Source organism: Sinocyclocheilus grahami, unplaced genomic scaffold (assembly GCF_001515645.1).
Source record: "Sinocyclocheilus grahami isolate Dianchi unplaced genomic scaffold, SAMN03320097.WGS_v1.1 scaffold108.1, whole genome shotgun sequence".
NCBI lineage: Eukaryota > Metazoa > Chordata > Actinopteri > Cypriniformes > Cyprinidae > Sinocyclocheilus > Sinocyclocheilus grahami.
In genome coordinates this window covers 216,074-237,497 of record NW_015505287.1, presented here as the reverse complement: position 1 = coordinate 237,497, position 21,424 = coordinate 216,074, and the positions used below count along the sequence as shown (strand labels likewise).

General features: G+C 35.6%; 1 protein-coding gene across 1 annotated transcript in view; it reads left to right on the top strand.

Annotated features, from left to right (window-relative positions):
- LOC107588851 (vacuolar protein sorting-associated protein 8 homolog) overlaps window positions 1-21,424 on the top strand; it is a 134,076-nt gene continuing 112,652 nt past the window's right edge. Inside the window, exons 1-16 of the mRNA XM_016277092.1 lie at window positions 1-180; window positions 512-580; window positions 1,846-1,976; window positions 2,104-2,200; window positions 2,639-2,671; window positions 2,754-2,808; window positions 3,086-3,091; window positions 6,335-6,459; window positions 7,544-7,630; window positions 7,718-7,785; window positions 9,978-10,131; window positions 15,134-15,193; window positions 17,393-17,500; window positions 17,783-17,863; window positions 17,953-18,123; window positions 19,100-19,174. Of these exons, the coding sequence (XP_016132578.1) occupies window positions 109-180; window positions 512-580; window positions 1,846-1,976; window positions 2,104-2,200; window positions 2,639-2,671; window positions 2,754-2,808; window positions 3,086-3,091; window positions 6,335-6,459; window positions 7,544-7,630; window positions 7,718-7,785; window positions 9,978-10,131; window positions 15,134-15,193; window positions 17,393-17,500; window positions 17,783-17,863; window positions 17,953-18,123; window positions 19,100-19,174 (1,392 nt within the window). The 5' untranslated portion in view covers window positions 1-108. The remainder of the gene's footprint in view (window positions 181-511; window positions 581-1,845; window positions 1,977-2,103; window positions 2,201-2,638; window positions 2,672-2,753; window positions 2,809-3,085; window positions 3,092-6,334; window positions 6,460-7,543; window positions 7,631-7,717; window positions 7,786-9,977; window positions 10,132-15,133; window positions 15,194-17,392; window positions 17,501-17,782; window positions 17,864-17,952; window positions 18,124-19,099; window positions 19,175-21,424) is intronic.

The following is a 21,424-nucleotide window of genomic DNA, read 5'->3' as shown; positions in this document are numbered from 1 at the left end:
GGGATGTAGACTGCTGCTGCAGGGCATACTGACTACAGCTGATAAACATAACAATATCAATATTATGACCATGGTTATGACACTCGACAGCTAATCTCTGACTGTATAATGGCTGAATCTCCGGACAGTCGCAGTCTTGTTTCTGCGTCCTCACAGCTCAATTTAATGGAAATAGAGGCGGTAAGACTTGACTTGAGATTGACTGCTTCAGTTTTTGTCTGTATGGTTTTGGTTCATTTGGTTCATTACAAGCTTCGTGTTGTTCTTAGTGACATTTTACTAATGCTGCGTTTAAGATCAGTGCGTTTAATATGTGCTTGTTTCTCATAGTCAATGAGTTCGTGATTTGTGTAATATGTTTTTGTAAACGTGAATGGTTTGTGCATGTAAAGAATTGCACATTATTGTGTATGTACCTGCAGTATTCACCTCGAAAACTGGCAGTCATTGCGAACAGAGGGTTACTTTGATGCATGTATGATTTAATATGAAGGACGTATTTATCTGTTAGATTGATGATAAAGAGTTTGACATCCCTCAAGTGGACACGCCTCCGACCCTCGAGAGCATCCTGAATGAGGTCAGTTTGTCAGGTTATCATACTTCCAGTCATCTTACAGCACCCTAGAGATGGATTAAAGTTGCAGATATACCAGTCATCCTACTTAGTTTTTATTACGAGTATTTTCTACAATTCAGAATAGTAGTAAAAGTCATAAAAACTATGAAATAACACGAATGGAAGTAGGAGAATTATATTATAAACTAGCCTAAATATTGTCCACTCATCCATTAAAATGGTTTATAAAGAAATTCACATGTAGACTTGTTAAAAAATGTAGGGTTGGATCAGTTTTTGAAAGTCTCTTGCACACCAAGTCTGCATTTATTTATTCGGAAATACAGCAAAAACAGTAATATTGTGATATATTATTATTAGAGTTTAAAACAACCATTTTTTGTGAATATACTGTAAAATGTAGTTTATTCCTGTGATGCAAAATGTTCAGAAGCCATTACTGTTTCACATACTCCCTCAGAAATCATTCTAATATGCTGCTTTGCTGCTCAAGAAAGTTCTTATTATCATCAACGCTGGAGACAGTTGTGCTGCTTCATATTTCTGTGGAAACATTTATACATTTTATTTTCAGGATTATTTGATGGAAAAGAAAAACATTGATTTGAAATAGATTCATTTTGAATGTCTTTACTCTCACTTTTGGTCAATTTAAAGCATCCATGCTGAATAAAAGTATTCATTCCTTTAAAAAAAAACTCACTGACCACAAAATTGAGAATGTGTTTATCTACAAAACTAATGACAAGCGTTTAAGCACAAGTCTTTAGTCCATGATTATCTAAACTCAGTCAAGTGTTCAGTCCAAGCGTTTTTGCAAATATACTTTGTCATGCAGTACAATGAAAATACCATAGTACTTGTATATGGTAATCTTTAAATACCATGGTATTACCATCAATACCGTGGTACTATCACAGTACTCTTTTTGTAAGAGCAGTGATAGCGATAAACGGCTTTTCATATTGTTTGAATGGTAATTTTTACAAATGATCTTGTATCCATTCTTTTAACATCTTTTAATTCCGCAGACATTTAATTCATTCATTCATGATGCTTTTATACAAATGAGGTACACGGCGAGCAATTTATCATAAAAGCAAATTATTTTTTCTAATACACAATACCAAGTTTCAAGTACAAGCTAGATTACTGACTAGAGCAGAAGTGAAATGCACAAAGGTAGAGAGCGAGAGAGAAAACATTAAATTATAGAAAGTGTTTATGACAGTAAATATTTTGGTTTTCAACACTCCTGTTTTCAGCCTGAAGAGGAGGATGAGCCATTCATTCTGGAGGACACGTGTCTTTTGAACACAGAGAACATTGATGCCCACTCGTGTGAAACCTCGTCTCTGGCCAGCTCTGACAGTGGAGACCGCACACACTTAAAGAGGAATGGACACTTTCTTAACCTGGCTACACATTAACAGCGCTTGCTCTGTATTGATGTTGTGATGCATGTTTGGTGATTGAATAAAGTCTTTTCTTTTCAGTAATTAGTCTGTGTATGTTCACCTCAGGAGGAGGAAAGCAGTGGAAACTAATGCTACAGTACATGGATCTGTTCTTAGACGCAATCTGCTGAAAGGCATCTCGGCTCAGATAGTATCAGCTGCGGTATGACCAATAATACTTCATCTATTGCTTGTGCTATACTATGCAAAGCTATAATAATAAGTATGCTGTGTGTAAATGTGTTAAGTATATTATAATGATTGTGGGTAATGTAAATAAATTACATTATGATAAGCTACACTTACATCAGTTATATGATTTTTTTTTCATTCATTTAATTCATTATTTATTTAATTCACAATTGATTCATTTCATATCAGTATTTAATTAATTTACATTTCTTTCCTCAGATTAAATTCAGACATTGTCAGTTCAGTTGGCAATGGTGCATCATGTTTTAATAATTCAGAGCTATAAATAACAGCTATAAATTGAGAGCTATAAATAAGAGACTCTTCCAACAGAAATGTCTTCTATTCCAATGAAATTGTGTTGCTCATTTTATAATTTGGTGCTTTTACTCTTTCCATCTCTCTTCAGGATAAAGTTGATGCTGGCTTGCCAACGGCAATAGTGAGTATTTGACTTTCTTGGGATTTTTAATTAATGTAAAAAAAAAAAACCTTTCATGTCTGAAGTGCTTTTGTGTTTGCAGACTGTTTCAAATGTGATCGCTGTAGGGACGTCACATGGTCTGGCCTTAGTATTTGGTAAGCATGTTTCAGTTCTCATGTTTCTGTTGTGGTAAAGTTGATAAAGGGCACTTCAGTGGAGTTTATTTTAGATTTTTGGAAGGGATGTTTTATGTTTAATCATAACAGTCTGTCTAGAACTTTGTTTATCACAGTGCTTTATTAATATGTAATGCAAAAATGCAGTATTAGAATTCTTTATGTGCACTACTGTAATGGTATTTGTCAATGAGTGTATTTTAAACGACTCTGGGACTATCTCTCTGCCTTGGCTTGTCTTGGGTGGAATATTCAGGAAAAGGTAATGTATTAATATAGTGCAAAATCTGTTAATACCACAATGGTTTTCTATTGCATCATGTTTAGCATTGCGACACATTAATGCCCATTTCACACTGGACATGTAAACAGAGCAGAAGCGGCAGTCACTGTGCTTTCACACTGGCAGTGTTTCTAGTGCGCAGCTGAACCACAGCTGATTGTGTTGACACCCAGCTATCATCAGTCTGTCATTGTGTCCCCCCACCCACACCATAACCATATAAGATGTTAAATCATGTAGCATGCTGTGTACTGTAGTGTAGTTCATACAGTATGGTAAAATTTATTTAAAAATATATTTCTGTTTAAAATCTTTGGTAATACTTTATTTTAAGGACCGATTCTCACTATTAACTAGTTGCTTATTAGCGTGCATATTACTAGCATGTTGGCTGTTTATTAATACTTATAAAGCACATAATAATGCCTTATTCTGCTTGACCATATTTTCGATCCCTTAATCCTACCCCATACCTAACCTTAACAACTACCTTACTAACTAATAATAAGCAGCAAATTGGGAGTTTGTTCTGGGGAAACCCTTAGTTAACAGTGAATATGTGATCCCTTATTTTAAATTGTAACCAAATAAGTTAAATATGCATTGTCAACATCAGTGCTCGATGTAGGCTATTAGGTTTCCACTTGAATATTTGCTGTTATGACGGGTTTTTCCCCAAAACCTTTTATTTAAAGAAACAAGGAGAGTCCATGGATTATTATAACAACTCAAATAATGATAATTAAAACTTAAATGATAACATTTTAGGATTCCAGGAGTTTTAAAAACTCAATGTTCTTCGGGGGTTTCACTTATTTTAACCAGTGAATTTAGATAGATTTTTTCAGTTTAAATATAAATATTTACTGTACGTATATAAAAATATAAGATATTACTTGACAAACTGTAGAAATCATACTTTTAAAATTAGGCAGCCTCATATATCCAGGCATTTCAAGATTGTGCGAACCATGTTTCTTCAAAGGAAGGAATAAATAAATACACAGGGCTCGACATTAAGCCTTGACATGTGCTTGTCCTTCAGACAGGTAAATCAGTCATTCACCTGTCCGAGTAAAAAAGTTACTTGTCCGGGGGGAAAAAAGCCTTTTTTTTTGGTGTAAATGTAATCCATTCTGAAGCAAGAGTCTCATCAGTGCTCTATCAGGTCTTACTTTAATCAACATATTTGTGATATTTGCCTTAAATTGATTTCTAGGACACTTTTTAAACTTTATAAAGGGCAATATTTTCCTAACCTTGCTAGATGTACGTGTCATCATTTACGTCAAATTCTTAAATTTTATCAATACATTCAGTTAGAATAATTAGACTCTGTATGGTTGTTACCATTCAAATGAAATCAGTATCAACAAACTCCATCTTTCCACTGCAGAGGAAACACTGAAGCTGCATCGAAAGTGCCATTTACTGTAGATGTATTTACACAGACTGTTTAATGAAGATAAGAAGTTCCATAAATGCATTTACACAGTAAAATTGCAAATGCATAAATAATGTTATAAGAATAAATGATTCACTTTTTTTAACATATAAATGAGAAATGTTAGAAAAATGCAATGATAGGCCTACTTTTAAATATGAAACCAAACGACCAGTAGGTGGCGGCAAGTCACTGTCTTAATGAGTAAGTCATTGGTTGATTCAACCAATTCGTTCAAACGGCTAATTCATTCAATAAATAAAGCAAGTGACTGTCTTTATGAATGGCTCACTGAATCATTGACTCACCCGATTTGTTCAAAAATGCTGAATCATTCAGTAACGAAACACCGCTGTGTGTTGCTCGGAGATGCGCGACTGTTCTGCCGTGGCTAACAATTTTTGTTAGCAAAAACGGTCAATAAAGTGTCTAAAATGTAAGTCAGTTAATATTAACTTCTTGTTTATTGAACTACTGTTGTATAAAATCAGTGTCACATTTGCAATCGTGCTAGTGCTTGGTCATGTGATGTTGCTTACCTATATCATATGTTATATAGAATATTTATCCTTTTTTTTTGGTTTGTTTCTTTGTATGTGCTGATGCACCTATTAGTTTTGATTTCTCTGTGAGTCAGACAGGCTGCACGAGCCTCAACTGATGCAAGCCTGATACATTGGTGGGGGCAGCTACTCTGCCAACAAGGCGGGCTGTTTGCAGACAATAATGTTATTTAATGTAAGTCAGTTAATATTAACTTCTTGTTTATTGAACTACTGTTGTATAAAATCAGTGTCACATTTGCAATCGTGCTAGTGCTTGGTCATGTGATGTTGCTTACCTATATCATATGTTATATAGAATATTTATCCTTTTTTTTTGGTTTGTTTCTTTGTATGTGCTGATGCACCTATTAGTTTTGATTTCTCTGTGAGTCAGACAGGCTGCACGAGCCTCAACTGATGCAAGGCTGATACTGTCAATACATTATCCATCATCAGTCACCGTTTACACTGAAAGTAATCAAATCAGAATCGTTCTTACCAAAGTTTCAGTGCTGTCCTAGTTATTGTTTGTTATTGATGTTTTAATCAGGTTACTTGTCCGGCTGGGCAAGTAAAATTCTATTTCACTTGCCCCTTCACAAAATCCACTTGTCCCGGACAAGCGTTAATGTCGAGCCCTGCATACATACACATTTTTTTGTCATATTTTAAACAATTTGATGTCATCTTGAGGCCCTTGGAAGTTTGTAGAGGCACCCTACTGGACCCAGGAACCCTTTTCTGAGAGCACTGCTTCTTTTTCATGTTAATGCATGTGTATTTTGGCCAGGAACAGTGCAGTGTCACTTTAATTCAGTGTGAACAGCACAGCAAGAATAGGAACGATCACAGCACTGCTTCAGCTACACAGTGCTGTGCTGTCTCATCTTTCAGTGTGAATGCTCTAACCTGTTAACATGGGTGCAGAAAAAAAGATGTGTCTATGTATCTGCTCATGTGTCTAGTGTGAAATGGCCTAAGAGCATGCTAAACCATTTAAAGCATCGTTTTTTTTAATAGAAAGATATGGGCTGAGATGTTTGCTATGGCTGTTTGCACGCTCTTCGTCTGTTTGTGTTTTGCTTGCAGCTGCATTTGGAAGTATTGTAATAAAAACAAACCACTGTGTGTGTCATTTTTTTTAATGATGTTGTTGATAAAGTTTAAAGGACATAATTGTTCCATAATCTGCACTTAATGCTGTTTTGTCTAATTGGTATATTATGATTTCAGACCAGAACCAGGCTCTGCGTCTCTGTCTGGGCACCACAGCGACAGGAGCGGAGTATGGGGCGGTGTCAGCTCTCAGTATTAATCACGATTGCACACGACTGCTTTGTGGCTTTGCCAAAGGACAGGTGAGCAGCAGCAAACCCTTAAAAGGGTCATATGATGCTTTTTTAAAGATCATTATTTTGTGTATTTGGTGTAACAGAATATGTTGACATGCTTTAATGTTCAAAAAACACATTATTTTTCAAATACTGTACATTATTGTAGGTTCTCTATGCCCCGCCTCTCTCAAACACTCGTTTTCAACAAAGCCCCCTCCTTTGACAAGCGCAGTCTGCTCTGATTGGCCAGCTGAACCAGTGCATTGTGATTGGCCGAACACCACAAGCACGCGTCGAAAATGTAACGCTCCTTACCATAATCGCGAGCTTCAGCTTTCAAAGTAAATATCAAGACAGTTAATAATGTCGTTAGTTTTACCATCAGTTCAAGCCCGAAAGGGCAACAGAGTCGCGTGACAGACACAGTGATGATGCAGTACACAAACCGCGGTTAAGACAGCTGACGTGCTATGATTTCTGACAGGCAGTTCACTCTCCTGTGACATGACCCTGTTCTCCTCACACACACACACGACGCGTTACTCTGTGTTGCGCAAAACTTCGCAGTTGAACAGTCAATAGCATTGTACTCTTCTAGGTTCAAAAAACTGTCGTCCATAAAATGCGTTGCACAAATTCGAACATCTGGATTGTACTGTTTTGTTGTAAATAAATCTTAACCAATGATTCCTAATTGCATCTACTTCCGGAAGGCCAAATAAAGTGCTTTTGCTTTCGCACTGAAACACACAGCGTCTCCTTGACATGGCTGCATCAACACTGCTGTTCCTGAAACCACACCTTTTTTTCTTTGCGTGAACATTTGGGCGGCATTATGCTAATATTTCCACATAGTGACGTAGATATGTGGGGGCGTGTTAGAACGAGCCGTTTTAGGTAGGCATGGCTGACTCTTAACTTTTATAAAGAATATCTCTTTAGATTTGAGACTTTAGTCTTTGCTTGTAACACTCCAAAGAGAAAGGAAAACTTGAAATCACATCATATGACCCCTTTAAACTCACTGGCAATTTTGATGGCAGATAGCTTATTCATAATGATCAGGTCAGGTCAGTGTATGTAAAGTGTCATTTTATTCCTAATGCAGATCACCATGTGGGATCTGGCCAATGGGAAGCTGCTCCGCACTATCACTGACGCCCATCCACCTGGCACTGCCATACTACATGTGAAGGTTATGCACTGTACTTATGTATGTACTTTACATGCTTTGTTGTTCATTGCCATTGAATAAAGCACTTTTCTCTATTTCTTTCCACAGTTCACTGACCATCCGGCGCTAGCTGTGTGTAATGACAGTGGCGGATCTGTGTTTGAGCTGTCATTCAGGTGAGAGGTATTTCAACTTAAACATATCTTGAATTGTATAAAGCACATTTATAAGGCACATTTATAACATTGTAGTACAGATAACTGGTGTGTAGGGGGCAGTAGAGCCTCATGCATCTGACCAGGGATCCTCAAATCTGGCTCCCGAGATCCACTTTCCTGCAGAGATTAGCTCCAACCCTGATAAAACTCACCTACCTGTGATTTTCTAATGATCCTGAAGACATTGTTTAGCATGCGTAGGTGTGTTTGATTAGGGTTAGAGCTAAACTCTGCAGGAAAGTGGATCTATTTTATTTACTTATAAAATAAACTTTAGCTGAAATAAAATAACATGAAGATGTTAACTTATTTTCTTTCATAAAACTAAATTAACGAATACTAAGATTGAAAATTGTACAGACATTAAAAACACAAAAACACAACAAAATGACTAAAACTAAAATAAATAAATAAAAGTAAGATTTAATTCAAAATAATAACATTTTCAGTGATAGTGAAACAACACTGGACACAATTCCGCATGTCGCTTAAAAAATATTCAACAAACAAACACCCCCCCCCCCCCCCGCCAACAAAATAGAAAGCTGTTAGTGAGCTAATATAGCTTTTAGTATTCTTAATTTACATAAATGATTAAAACTAACATACAGATAAAAATATCCACTTATTAAATCAAATAAAAAGCCTAATTACATTTGTCAGTTCTACTTCAAATATCTATGATTTAAGAGTAAACATTTTCATATATTCTGGTATTGCTCCATTTATTCTTTCTGTTGATTACAAAAAAAAATCATATATATATAGATATATATCTATATATATAGATATATAGATATATATATATATATATATAGATGTAGATATATTAGTGCTGTCAAACTATTAATTGCGTCCAAAATAAAAGTTTTTGTTTACATAATATATTTATGTGTAATGTGTTTATTTATTATGTATTTTTTAATGTTAAAGTTAACAACTGCCAGTGTGAGGATACAAAAATACAATATAACAGATACTGTTATTACTTGCCTGAATTAAGTCTGCTATGTGTGTTGTGTGAAACGTTGATAGGATTTATTTCTTTGTTTATTTAACTGTTTATTTATTATCACTGAGTGTTTGTACATATTGATACATTTATTTTCCTAATGTGAAATACTGTGGGTTAAAGTTTCATGGATTGATTATGTTTTAATTAAAGTCAACAAAGAGGACCGCTTGACTAAAGGCAAACTCTTGTCTCTCTCTCTCTTTCTTCATTACAAAAATACAATTCTCATCTGTTGAGTGGACTTCCTGGGCGGGGTCTGCAACATATAAATACACACATTAAGTATATATTTTGAATACATGTTACATATATATACATTTATATATTTATATTATTATATTTCATATTCTAAATTCTATATAAATATATTTAATATATAAACATAACATATATATATTTTTAATATATTAATGCATGTGTTTGTATTTATATATTCATAATAAATATACACAGTACACACTCATATATTATGTAAAACGTTATTTTGAATGCTATTAATCGTGATTAATCGTTTGACATCACTCTCTCTCTCTTTCTCTCTCTCTCTCTCTCTCTCTCTCTCTATATATATGTATTCTTGCTCCTTTTCTTAACCATCTTTTTTCAGTTCTTTCACTTTCTTTCCTGCATTCATTTTTTGCCATTCCATACTGTAAATATGTTATGCGCTGCACTACACTGTCATATTTTTGCTATATTGTTAATATCATGACTTGATATGCTGCCCCACTTTGCCAATATGGTATACCCACTCTATTTCAACATTATAAATTATTATATTGAACAATTACTAGCATTCATTTTTTTGTGTCATATTTTACCTACATTTCTCATTCATTTTTCTTACCATTGCTTCTATGGCAGAGAATAGAACTCTGTCACATCCCTCAACTTAGAGATTCTGTCAGAAACCTAATTATCTGAATCTGTATCAATTGATGAATTCTCTTATGACTCTAATCTTATTGAAGGAGGAAATTGTCATTCATTTCCCGCTAAATGCTTTTGTTGAGTGAAAAAAACATTAATTCTTATTAACCTGACAGGTATCTATCATTCACTGCTATAATGCTGGGACTCGATTACAGTGGTTCTGGATTATGAATTTGCTCACATTCTCTTTCTCTCTATCTAGGAGGGTAATGGGGATGAGGACATGTGAATCCAGGTGTTTATTCAGTGGTTCTAAAGGTGAGGTTTGCTGTGTTGAGCCTCTACATGCTGGACCTGAACTGAAAGATCATCCCATTACCCACTACTCCCTGCTGGCCATGGCCTCACTCACCAAGGTACACTCATACATTCAGTACTTTCTACTGCTGAGTGCTGACTACTCACTCCCTAAAGGTCTAGGGGTGTCACAATATCACTGTTTTTGTTCAGACCAATTATATATAACTTACATAATCTTTTATTAGGCTCACATGTGGGGTTTATCGTTTAATAAAACGGTTTTTGTGTGTGTGTGTGTGTGTGTGAAAACACCTTTATTATTTAAACTGTAAAGATGTTTAAATCATATTTTTTGCAGATTTTATTATATACATTATTGTTGTTTCAAAAGATTTTGGGAAATGTTTGGATTTTTGGCTTTAGGTGGTTCCCATAAAAGCAGCAAATAATCAAACATGCTTCTGTAATCACACCAGTGCAACCAAAATGTAGTTGCACAGGAGAATTTGCGAACCATTTAGTTACAGTGTGTGCTGGCCTGGTTCATTTACAGTGAGAATAAACATGTTTTGTGCCAAATTAAAACTGGTGGAACTGAAAAAAATAAAATAGTGCACTTAATGGCTAGGCATTTCTCATATTCAGCGCACTGATACATTTTTTGGCCCAGTGTTTGTTTCATGTGTTCGATTGTCAAATAATACATCTGCTGCTCTTCAATTCCAAAATGGTAAATTTTCCTTTTCAGCCTGAAATAGCATCTTGTGGGCCTATGCAATTCAGGGCAAAATCGATACATTTCAGTCTTTGGTTTTTGCTTGTTTTTTTCGGTGTTGGGTTTTCAGTTAAAGGTGACATCATGAAAATCTGACTTTTCCAGGTTTTAAGTGCTATAATCATGTCCCCGGTGCATCTACCAACCAAGGAAATGAGAAAAAGATTAACCCAGTAACTTAGTTTTGGGAAGCCTTTTTCTGCAAGAGTCTGAGAAAACCAGCGCGTCTGATTTAGCTTCCCTAGTGACATTGCAAAGGGATCTCATTATAATATTACCGCCCCTTAATCTGTAAGTTTCCACCCACGGCGCCGTCATTTTGATTTCACAAGCGACAATGGTGTACCAGCTCTAATGCCATGGTGAAAGTTTGAGCAAAACATGCTAACTGTTCTGTCTTTGGCTGCACAGACGAGCACAGAACTCAAACTATTTAGAGTCTCAGAGGAGACAAGAGAGCAGTGGATTTATTGATTTATTTACTGTATATTGCTGCTGCCACACAGATCTAAAATAAATATGCGATTTATTTCCCAGCAGTTTACCTTCACAGACATAACCGACTGTTTTTGTAACTCGTGTGTGTTTTTAAAGTAAACTTGTGTGTGAATGAGAACTTAGTTTAGTACTCACATGCTGTGACAGCCGCTTTCTGTCCGTGTGCTTCGGATGTGTGCACTCAGAAAACCGTATATCAGAAGTTTAAACTCATATGGTTTAAAACGATAATCAGATAACGATAAACATGATAATCAGAACCAAAACAGATGTTTTTAGCAGGTCCGAGCTGTAATGGCGCAGCTGTATTTTGGAAAAGGGGGCGGGGAGCAGCAGCTCATTTGCATTTAAAGAGACAGGCCCGAAAAACAGCGTGTTTCTGCTTCCACTCAAAATAGGCATTTTTAAAATGTTATAATGAATGATCTGTGGAGTATTTTGAACTGAAACTTCACAGATACATTCTGTGGACACCAGAGACTTATATTACATATTGTAAAAAGGGGCATAATATATCTCCTTTAATGTGACATTTTTGTCTTTGAGCACAGTTTTGATGATTTTGAATGGTTGTTAATGTCTTTTTAGAATATCACTCTAAAAAGTGATTGCAAAGATATTATTCCTCTGTGTCGATTCTGTTATAGTTGGGGTGTGGATTCTGATATTCTCTTAGAGTTGTAGCTTTTTATTTTTTAGCTTTTTAATGTTCATATTTGTCATTCTTCATGTGAATCGGCCTTAAAGGCCTATTTCCAATGGACTTATTAACAGTTTCTCTTTTAACTTCATTCAGCTAAAAACTCATGTGTCCATAACTGCCATTCCACATTGGTCTCAGAGAACAAGTAGCATATAACATGTAACAACAGTGACAAACAAGCTGACCAAATGAAGTACTTTAAAAAGCAGCTGCTGGCATAATAAGAATGTTTGATATATTTATATATTCTAATATCACGTGATGCTGAAGACTGGAGTAATGGCTGTCTTAAATTCAGTTTTGCATCACCAAAATAAATTGCATTTTAAAATATATTTAAACAAGAGTTAGTTTAAATGATAATAATATTTCACAGTTTTACTGTATTTTTCATTAAATAATTGTAGCCTCCGTGAGCATAAGAGCCTTAGAGACATAACAATCCAAATTTTTGAGTGATGGTATATATTAGGGCTGGGTTTTGACACAAATTTCACAATTCGATTAGATTCTCATTCACATGCTTGCGATTTGATTCGATTACCGATTCGATTCGATTCAATATAGATTATTTTGGATACATATCAGGTACAGTAAATGCCAAATTTTCTCAAGAAAAAAAAAATCTCTCAACTAATGCTGTTAAATATACATGAGAGTGAGTCGGTACTGCATTAATATTGAAGGTTAAAATTGACTGATTTGTGCTGTACAACTGCTTAAATTGCACTTAATTAAGTTTTTATAATAATTAAGTTACAATTACTTCAGTTAGTTTTTTTTAAATATACACTTTTAAATAGTGGCTGTCATAAAAACTTGGACGGATTTATTCAAACATAAATAAAACATTAAAGAACGGTAAAAAAAATTATAATGAATGTTATATGGTATATGTTATATAGCAAAATGCTCCTCTCTACAGTTTATTTTTCTGGCTGACTATCGAGTTTATGGTCACCAAATATGCTTTCTGAGGTAAATGTGATGTTACATGAATTGTTTACAAGCTGTTATATTAATGTCTTTGTGCGGCTAAAACACTGATTGAGCGATTACATGAGACAGGATACAGATAGTAAAGTTATACTCTTTCTTTTAACTTACCTTCGGATGTTTAGTCATGTTTATTTTGTGCTGAAACTGGTATTAATGTGGAGGAGATGATCAGTTCACGTGCGCCTCGCGCTGCTGCGTCTGTTGAAATGAGGCACTACAGCGATCTGTCACTCCACATTAAACAGCGCCAAAACGGCATTTATTGTTTGAATACTGCAGTACAATGGACATAAATTGAAATCTGAGACTTTGTTTCATATTAAAAGTAGCCTACCAACGCACAGTGCTTATTGTGATTTATTGGATGGTAGGTGCTCTTCAATGTTCAGTCCATTAACTGAAAACAGGCTAGACTAATCTATTCTTAAATCCCAAGAATATTGTTCCGTAAAAATGAGAATCAATTAAAATCGAGATATCAATATTTTTTACCCAGCCCTAGTATACAGGTGCATCTCAATAAATTAGAATGTCGTGGAAAAGTTCATTTATTTCAGTAATTCAACTCAAATTGTGAAACTTGTGTATTAAATAAATTCAATGCACACAGACTGAAGTAGTTTAAGTCTTTGGTTCTTTTAATTGTGATGATTTTGGCTCACATTTAACAAAAACCCACCAATTCACTATCTCAACAAATTAGAATACTTCATAAGACCAATAAAAAAAAAACATTTTTAGTGAATTGTTGGCCTTCTGGAAAGTATGTTCATTTACTGTACATGTACTCAATACTTGGTAGGGGCTCCTTTTGCTTTAATTACTGCCTCAATTCGGCATGGCATGGAGGTGATCAGTTTGTGGCACTGCTGAGGTGGTATGGAAGCCCAGGTTTCTTTGACAGTGGCCTTCAGCTCATCTGCATTTTTTGGTCTCTTGTTTCTCATTTTCCTCTTGACAATACCCCATAGATTCTCTATGGGGTTCAGGTCTGGTGAGTTTGCTGGCCAGTCAAGCACACCAACACAATGGTCATTTAACCAACTTTTGGGGCTTTTGGCAGTGTGGGCAGGTGCCAAATACTGCTGGAAAATTAAATCAGCATCTTCAAAAAGCTGGTCACGGGTAAACAGGTGCAGTGACATTGGTTTTCAAAAAACACAATGGACCAACACCAGCAGATGACATTGCACCCCAAATCATCACAGACTATGGAAACTTAACACTGGACTTCAAGCAACTTGAGCTATGAGCTTCTCCACCCTTCCTCCAGACTCTAGGACATCTCAACAAATTAGAATACTTCATAAGACCAATAAAAAAAACATTTTTAGTGAATTGTTGGTGGTGGCTCTTGATGCCTGGACCCCGGCCTCAGTCCATTCCTTGTGAAGTTCACTCAAATTCTTGAATCGATTTTGCTTGACAATCCTCATAAGGCTGCGGTTCTCTCGGTTGGTTGTACATCTTTGTCTTCCACACTTTTTCCTTCCACTCAACTTTCTGTTAACATGCTTGGATACAGCACTCTGTGAACAGCCAGCTTCTTTGGCAATGAATGTTTGTGGCTTACCCTCCTTGTGAAGGGTGTCAATGATTGTCTTCTGGACAACTGGCAGATCAGCAGTCTTCCCCATGATTGTGTAGCCTAGTGAACCAAACTGAGAGACCATTTTGAAGGCTCAGGAAACCTTTGCAGGTGTTTTGAGTTGATTAGCTGATTGGCATGTCACCATATTCTAATTTGTTGAGATAGTGAATTGGTGGGTTTTTGTTAAATGTGAGCCAAAATCATCACAATTAAAAGAACCAAAGACCTAAACTACTTCAGTCTGTGTTCATTGAATTTATTTAATACACGTGTTTCACAATTTGAGTTGAATTACTGAAATAAATGAACTTTTCCACGACATTCTAATTTATTGAGATGCACCTGTATATGACACTGTATCTGCATTAAATGGGGTGAAATTTGTATTTCATTACATTACTTATATTTTGGTTTTATGTGTGTAAACTAACAGTATTGTCATATCTTGTGAATTGCTTGTTTGTTTGGGGCACCAGCCAGCTACTAGCATCCAAACACATTGGATTGGTTTCTGTTTGACTGCAATTTTATTCAGCCTCTGAATTTTTACAGATTCTGCTGATAGGACTGAAGCCTTCACTCAAAGTATGGATGACTTTTCCCTACGGCAAGGTACAGTACACACATTAATTTTCAGTGTTCTTGTGTGTGTATCGGTTTGCTTTTCCAACAGCCATCAACACGGCATCTTACAGATAAACTTAATAACCTCTGTATTCAAGATTTATCTTAGCTTTTGTTTTCACAGCACATACATGATTGACATCATCTCTAGTGTTTTCCTCTCTTCAACTGTAAATATAATGTACAAGTTCATACATTTATAAACCCTACCTTACATTACTCACTCAGCCCTGATCTCAATGTCACCATGCATAAAGGGATTTGCCCGAAACTCAAAATTCTGTCATCGTTTACTCACTGTCATGTCGATCCAAACCCATTAGACTTTCGTTTATCCTCAGAATCACAATTTTAACTGTATTAAAAAGAAAAGTTTTGTCACATTTAGTTATTAACAGTTATTTGCTGACATGAGAGTGGGTTTTTAATTTAAAGTTGGCATGAATTCATCATTTTGTCTTATTTATTCCCTTAATGGTATTATTGTGAATAATTGACCATTGCACATATATTTGCATTTTACGTAGAAATACATCACAATACGGAAGTCAGTCCTAACTTTTGTTTTCATGCTGACGTTAGAGCAGAATATCTGTAAATAATTATTCACAATTATTGTTAAAAAAATCATAAATCATACATTGCTTTCATTGGAAGTTACATTTAAAATCCACTCAACTCACACATAGAGCTTCATAGTGAGATGCCATTAAACTTTTTTTCTTCAAAATAAAGCAACCCACCTGCTAAGATTTCTGTAAACCTCTATAAACAAAAGTTCTGAAGTGACTGTTGAACTGGATTCATCTTCTGGTCTATTGTCTCCTTTATGCCTGTGGGGAGGTTGTTCTCTTCAACAGTGTTGGGCAAGTTACTCTGAAAATGTAATCAAATTACTGATTACTCCTTTTAAAAGTAATCACGTTACTGGTCTGATTACTTTATTTAAAAAGAAATTAGTAATTAGTTACATTACTAGTTACGTTACTTTTTTCTCCATGACATTTATGAAATCCCAGCATACACGCTCCCGATAAATGTGTGTTATTAACGCATCAACATTCACAGAACACTGTTATTTTTAACTAAAGCAAGCGGCTGCTGCGTGCATGGTTTGGCATGGCAGAATGCCAGCAAAGAGCGCTGCATTTATAATCTCTAAAAGACCTCAGTTCATCGCAATCTCACAAATCTCTGTTATAACACAATAAATATATGCATAATGAATCTTTCATAATGTCTACAATTCATGTGTTATAATGAGAGGATCCGTGAGCACGCAAATTTCAGCACTGCATTGCTCAACTCTGCAAACACGTGTTATAGAATCTAAATAGAAACTCTGCATACGCATGCACCTGTTGATCGTTTATATTTTATATTAGTTCATGTTGCTTTTGTGCAATAGATGAATAACAATTTATTTGTTTTAGATAATTTATTTTTAGATATTTCTATTTTGCGGGAGTCCCGTGAATCATTTTATTCTCCCGCATCCCACGCAAGTCTCTACCCGCCCGCAGCAGCACTCGCCCATCTTGTCCCACGCCGCGCTCTGTTGTGTCGGGCCTCGCGGGAGAGCAGTCTCTAATCCACTGGCACTTGATTTGACAGTGCGTGTGCTACATCCTTTTTACAATCTCTAGATTATAAAACACTGCATTCTGTCAGCAATGTAATGCGGCAGTAACGTATAGAGACCTCGGCTTGTAACTATACTCTAATTACTATTTTGAAAATTATAACACGTTAAATTACTCCGTTACTAAAAAAGTAATCAAATTACAGTAACGCGTTACTAAGTAATCCGTTACTGCCCAACACTGCTCTTCAATTAAATTGAGCTAAGTTGGATTCATTTAGCACAGAGCACATGGACCAGCTGCCCGTTAGCACACAAATATCACTCAATTTTGCCTCACATGATTGATTTGGGTTATGGAGGAGTTCTGAGGATCCTGCAAACATTTTCATGGCATCTTCTCATAGGAAAAGTCGCTGTAATAAATAGTGATGATTATTTCTGCTGGTAGGAAAAGATGCCAATTAAATGCGAGGTCCAAAAAGCACCAGCAAGTGTGACAATAAGAACATACAGTGCGAACAAGGAAGTAGCAGGATTCCTGCGTCTTTGGTCTGGACTCTAATCATTGCAGTTCTAAATATCTCATATATTTTTGAATGCAGACGGATCCTGCGAGTGTTCCCTTGTTGGCTTGGCAGTTTGTTGCAGTCCAGAAAACAATCAACCCCGTTCTGGCCTTCTGTAGAGGAGACACCATCCACTTCCTGCTGGTCTGTTTGAGCAACACTGTTTTCAAAGTGATAAAAAGAATATAGACTTAAAGGTGAAGTGTGGCACTTCTGTTTGAACATCCATAGTGGCCAGACACACCAATAGCGTCAGTTTGGGGAGGGATAACTGTTTAAGACATTTATGATATTTATGAGTGGTTGAAAGTAGTTAGAAAACAAGTCATAAATCTGTTTAGCTCTGCTAGTGGAACAGAAATGACATACTTCACCTGTGAATAAAGTCATACAGTAATCAACCCACTCTGTTGTTTTGGTGCTCAGGTTAAAAAGGATGAGTCTGGCACCATCCATGTCATCAAACAGAGACAGCTTCAACTCAACTGTGACCTTATCAGTCTGAGTGTGAGTCAGACCCTCACTAACAGTCATATGAGTTTGATTACCTTTATGGCAGTGTGCATTGTTTCATGTTGTCTCTTGTCTCTTGGCAGTGGATAAACCCCCGTACGCTTGTGTTAATGGACAGCACAGAGAAGCTGCGAGTGGTGGACAGGCCCAGTCAGGAGGAACTGGAAACGGTGGACATGGCCGAGCTGCAGCTGGTTTATAACAGCAGCCATTTTAAATCCCTCGCTACCGGAGGAAATGTCAGCCAAGCACTGGTAAAGACCAGGATCTTGATATGCCAGAGTTTTCACCATTTAGTCTGGTGCATGTTGTACTTTATAGTGTGAACCCATGAATGCCCCCTTTTTCCCATGAGTTAGGTTTTGGAAGTATTTTTTCCCATTTATTTTCTTCATAAGGATTAAAAAATAAAAATATGAAGAATAAAGTATTTGTGGCCTTTGATCAACCAGTTTGATGAGCAACCATAAATCACTGCAGCTAAGATATATCACGACATTACAATTTATTGAGTATTAAAATATTGAAAGTATTTAAAAATGAGAGAAATCATCTTAAAGAATCAACTCAAGTATGCACTATGTCATTAAATGTAAATAAATAAATACAATTAAAATAATTTTCGTCAATTGAAATTAAGCTGAATTTCAAATCAAATGTGAATATTCGGTAAACTTTAACTTAAAAAAATTCTATGAAAATTAGACATGTTGCCTGGACAACTAACTGAAAATAAAGTAAGTTTAAGTACTATAATGAATAAAAATTAAGCAAAATGAATGAAAGCTAAATATTAAAAGTAAAAACTAAAGGCAAAAGCACATAACAAAATCAAAATGACAATCGAAAATGTAAAAATAAGTTAAATAAAAATATTAACAAATTCTATAACAGTATATAAATAATGCTAAAATAGCACTTATAAAAAATTATACACACAATGTTTTAGGTAAATGATCATTCTGTAAAGTCACAGTGACTTTTGACTTTTACAGAAGCATGTATACTTCCATTTAACAATCTCAGAATGCATGGTAGGTCTGTCTTGAAAAGGCAAAAATCTCTGACAAAAAAAAAAATCTCTGTAGTAAGAATTTCTGTATGAAGAAAATGAATACAAATTTGACTTCGATGTAGACTCGCATTGAGTGTCTGGCATATAAAGACAATTGTTTTTCCTTGTATATAAAGGTGAAGACATTAAATCACTATTCCTCTGTACATCTTTAGGCTCTAGTTGGAGAGAAGACATGTTACCAGTCTGTTTGCAGCTATGCAGGCCAGATCATGTATCTGGGAACAAAGGTAAAGCCACTCATGATAACACTGAAGACAAGCACAAAACAGCACATAAGAATGGACTTTCTACATTGCAAAAAGTTCAGTTCTATGCTAGCTTCCAGTATAGTATTCTCCCATAGCACACTGTGGTAGTAACAAAGTCCTTCTGTCATATTTCTAACTGCTAATCACAGCTAATTATATTATAGTCCAGTGCCAAAAATACAATTTGATATCAAATTGTATTTCTGCAATATTTGGTTACATCATTTTAATTTCACCAACCAGGTATTGTAAAGTATATATATTGTTTCATGTGTGCTTTTTGCCAAATGGAAACTGCTTAGAACAAAATGGAATACTGTATAATAATGTTCTTTTTTCAAATTAGAGTACACTGTGCTGTGGGCAGCTACATCATTAAACAAATTCATGTACTTAGCTCTGAATTTGTATCTAATTTGACAAAATTGCAAAAATAAGGGTGCTACAGAATCTGGCACAGTCCCAGCAGTCAGCATGTGACATCATAAGAGCCTGCGGCAATGCAAGGACTAGAGCAACAAAAAGGGGTTTTAATTCTCAACGTTTACTCTGGAAAATATGTTTTCATCTTCTTCGTTTTGTGAGAGGTCTCTTACATTAATCGATTGAAAATGGAAGAGGGGTGACTTCTGGTCATGTCAGTTTCTTTGTTTAGTTTTGTTTACTTTTACTATATAGAGTACTGTACAAAAATATTGTTAAATTTGCCATTAAAGATCTATGAGTTTAATGTCAACATCCAGTGACTATGTTTATAATATAGATGTTTTAGCAGCAGTATAGGACTTCATACCTTTATTATGAAACAGTGAGACGAATCCAATCCATCACACTTGGGTGAGTTGTCCATCACAAGTAACAATTTACCAGGGAAAAACATTTCTGTCCACAAACTCTGAGAAATGTTGATATTTTCTCTATTGTTTACATCAGATTTTGTCTGAAAGATTTACCCTCCATTAAGTTTCTCCAAGAAATGATGCAATCTGTGTTCATGTTGTAGAACTGTACGTGATATTACTCTCTCACAAACAAAATGAGCTTGCCTCCAAGCAGTTTAGTCTAGAGAGATATAGCCTATTTTGTCTGTAAACCGCCAGCCTTTAGCTTTGTGATACATTTTTGACAGACAAAACTTTTAGCCAATGAGAAGATGATTTTAACAATGTGTTGGATGTTTATCTTCCACATGTAAACAGGAGTGCCATGTGAAAAACAGGCTCGGAAAAATGTTGGGTGAATCGTCTGAAACTGGCTAGTGAAAATTCCATCTTTAAAAAGCTGATTTGGTGTTGTTGGTCATGTATATTATACTGATTAAAGGAATAGTTCACCCCAAAATGAAAATTTGCTCAAAATGTACTCCCCCTCAAGCCATCCAAGATGTAGATGAGTTTGTTTCTTCATGGGGACAAGTTTGTTTCGCTTGTTCACCAATGGATCCTCTGCAGTGAATGGGTGCCGTCAGAATGAGAGTCCAAACAGCTGATAAAAACATCACAATGATCCACAAGTAATCCGCACGACTCCAGTCCATCAACTAACATTTTGCGAAGTGAAAAGCTGCATGTTGGTAAGAAACAAATCCATCATTAAGATGACTTTATTTAATCCATCATTATGATTTCAAACCGTTGCTTCTGGCCAAAATATGAATCCTTAATAACCCTTCTTCCGGTTAAAAAGTCCATCCCCTGTTGTCCTCTTGCATCAAAATCCAATGACATATTTGTTTATAACTGTTTTGGACTGTTTTTGCTTGTAAATGGTGCTTGATTTCTCTCCTGATTTAGGCGAGACAACTTTGGCACTGGAGAAAGCACTCTTTTTAGCCAGAAGTGGCAGTTTAAAGTAAAAAAAAAAAAGTTTAATGATGGATTTGTTGCTTACAAACACGCAACTTATAATTTCACAAGACATTAATTGATGGACTGGAGTCGTGCGGATTACTTGTTATTTTTGTGATGTTTTTATCAGCTCTTTGGACTCTCATTCTGACGGCACCCATTCACTGCAGAGGATCCATTGGTGAGAAAGTTATGTAATGTTAAATTTCTCCAAATATCTGTTTCCATGAAGAAACAATCTCAACTACAGTACATCTTGGATGGCTACGGGTGAGTACATTTTCAGCAAATTTTCATGGTTAGGCGAGGAATTCCTTTTAAAGGGGTCATATGATGTGATTTCAAGTTGTCCTTTCTCTTTGGAGTGTTACAAGCTGATTGT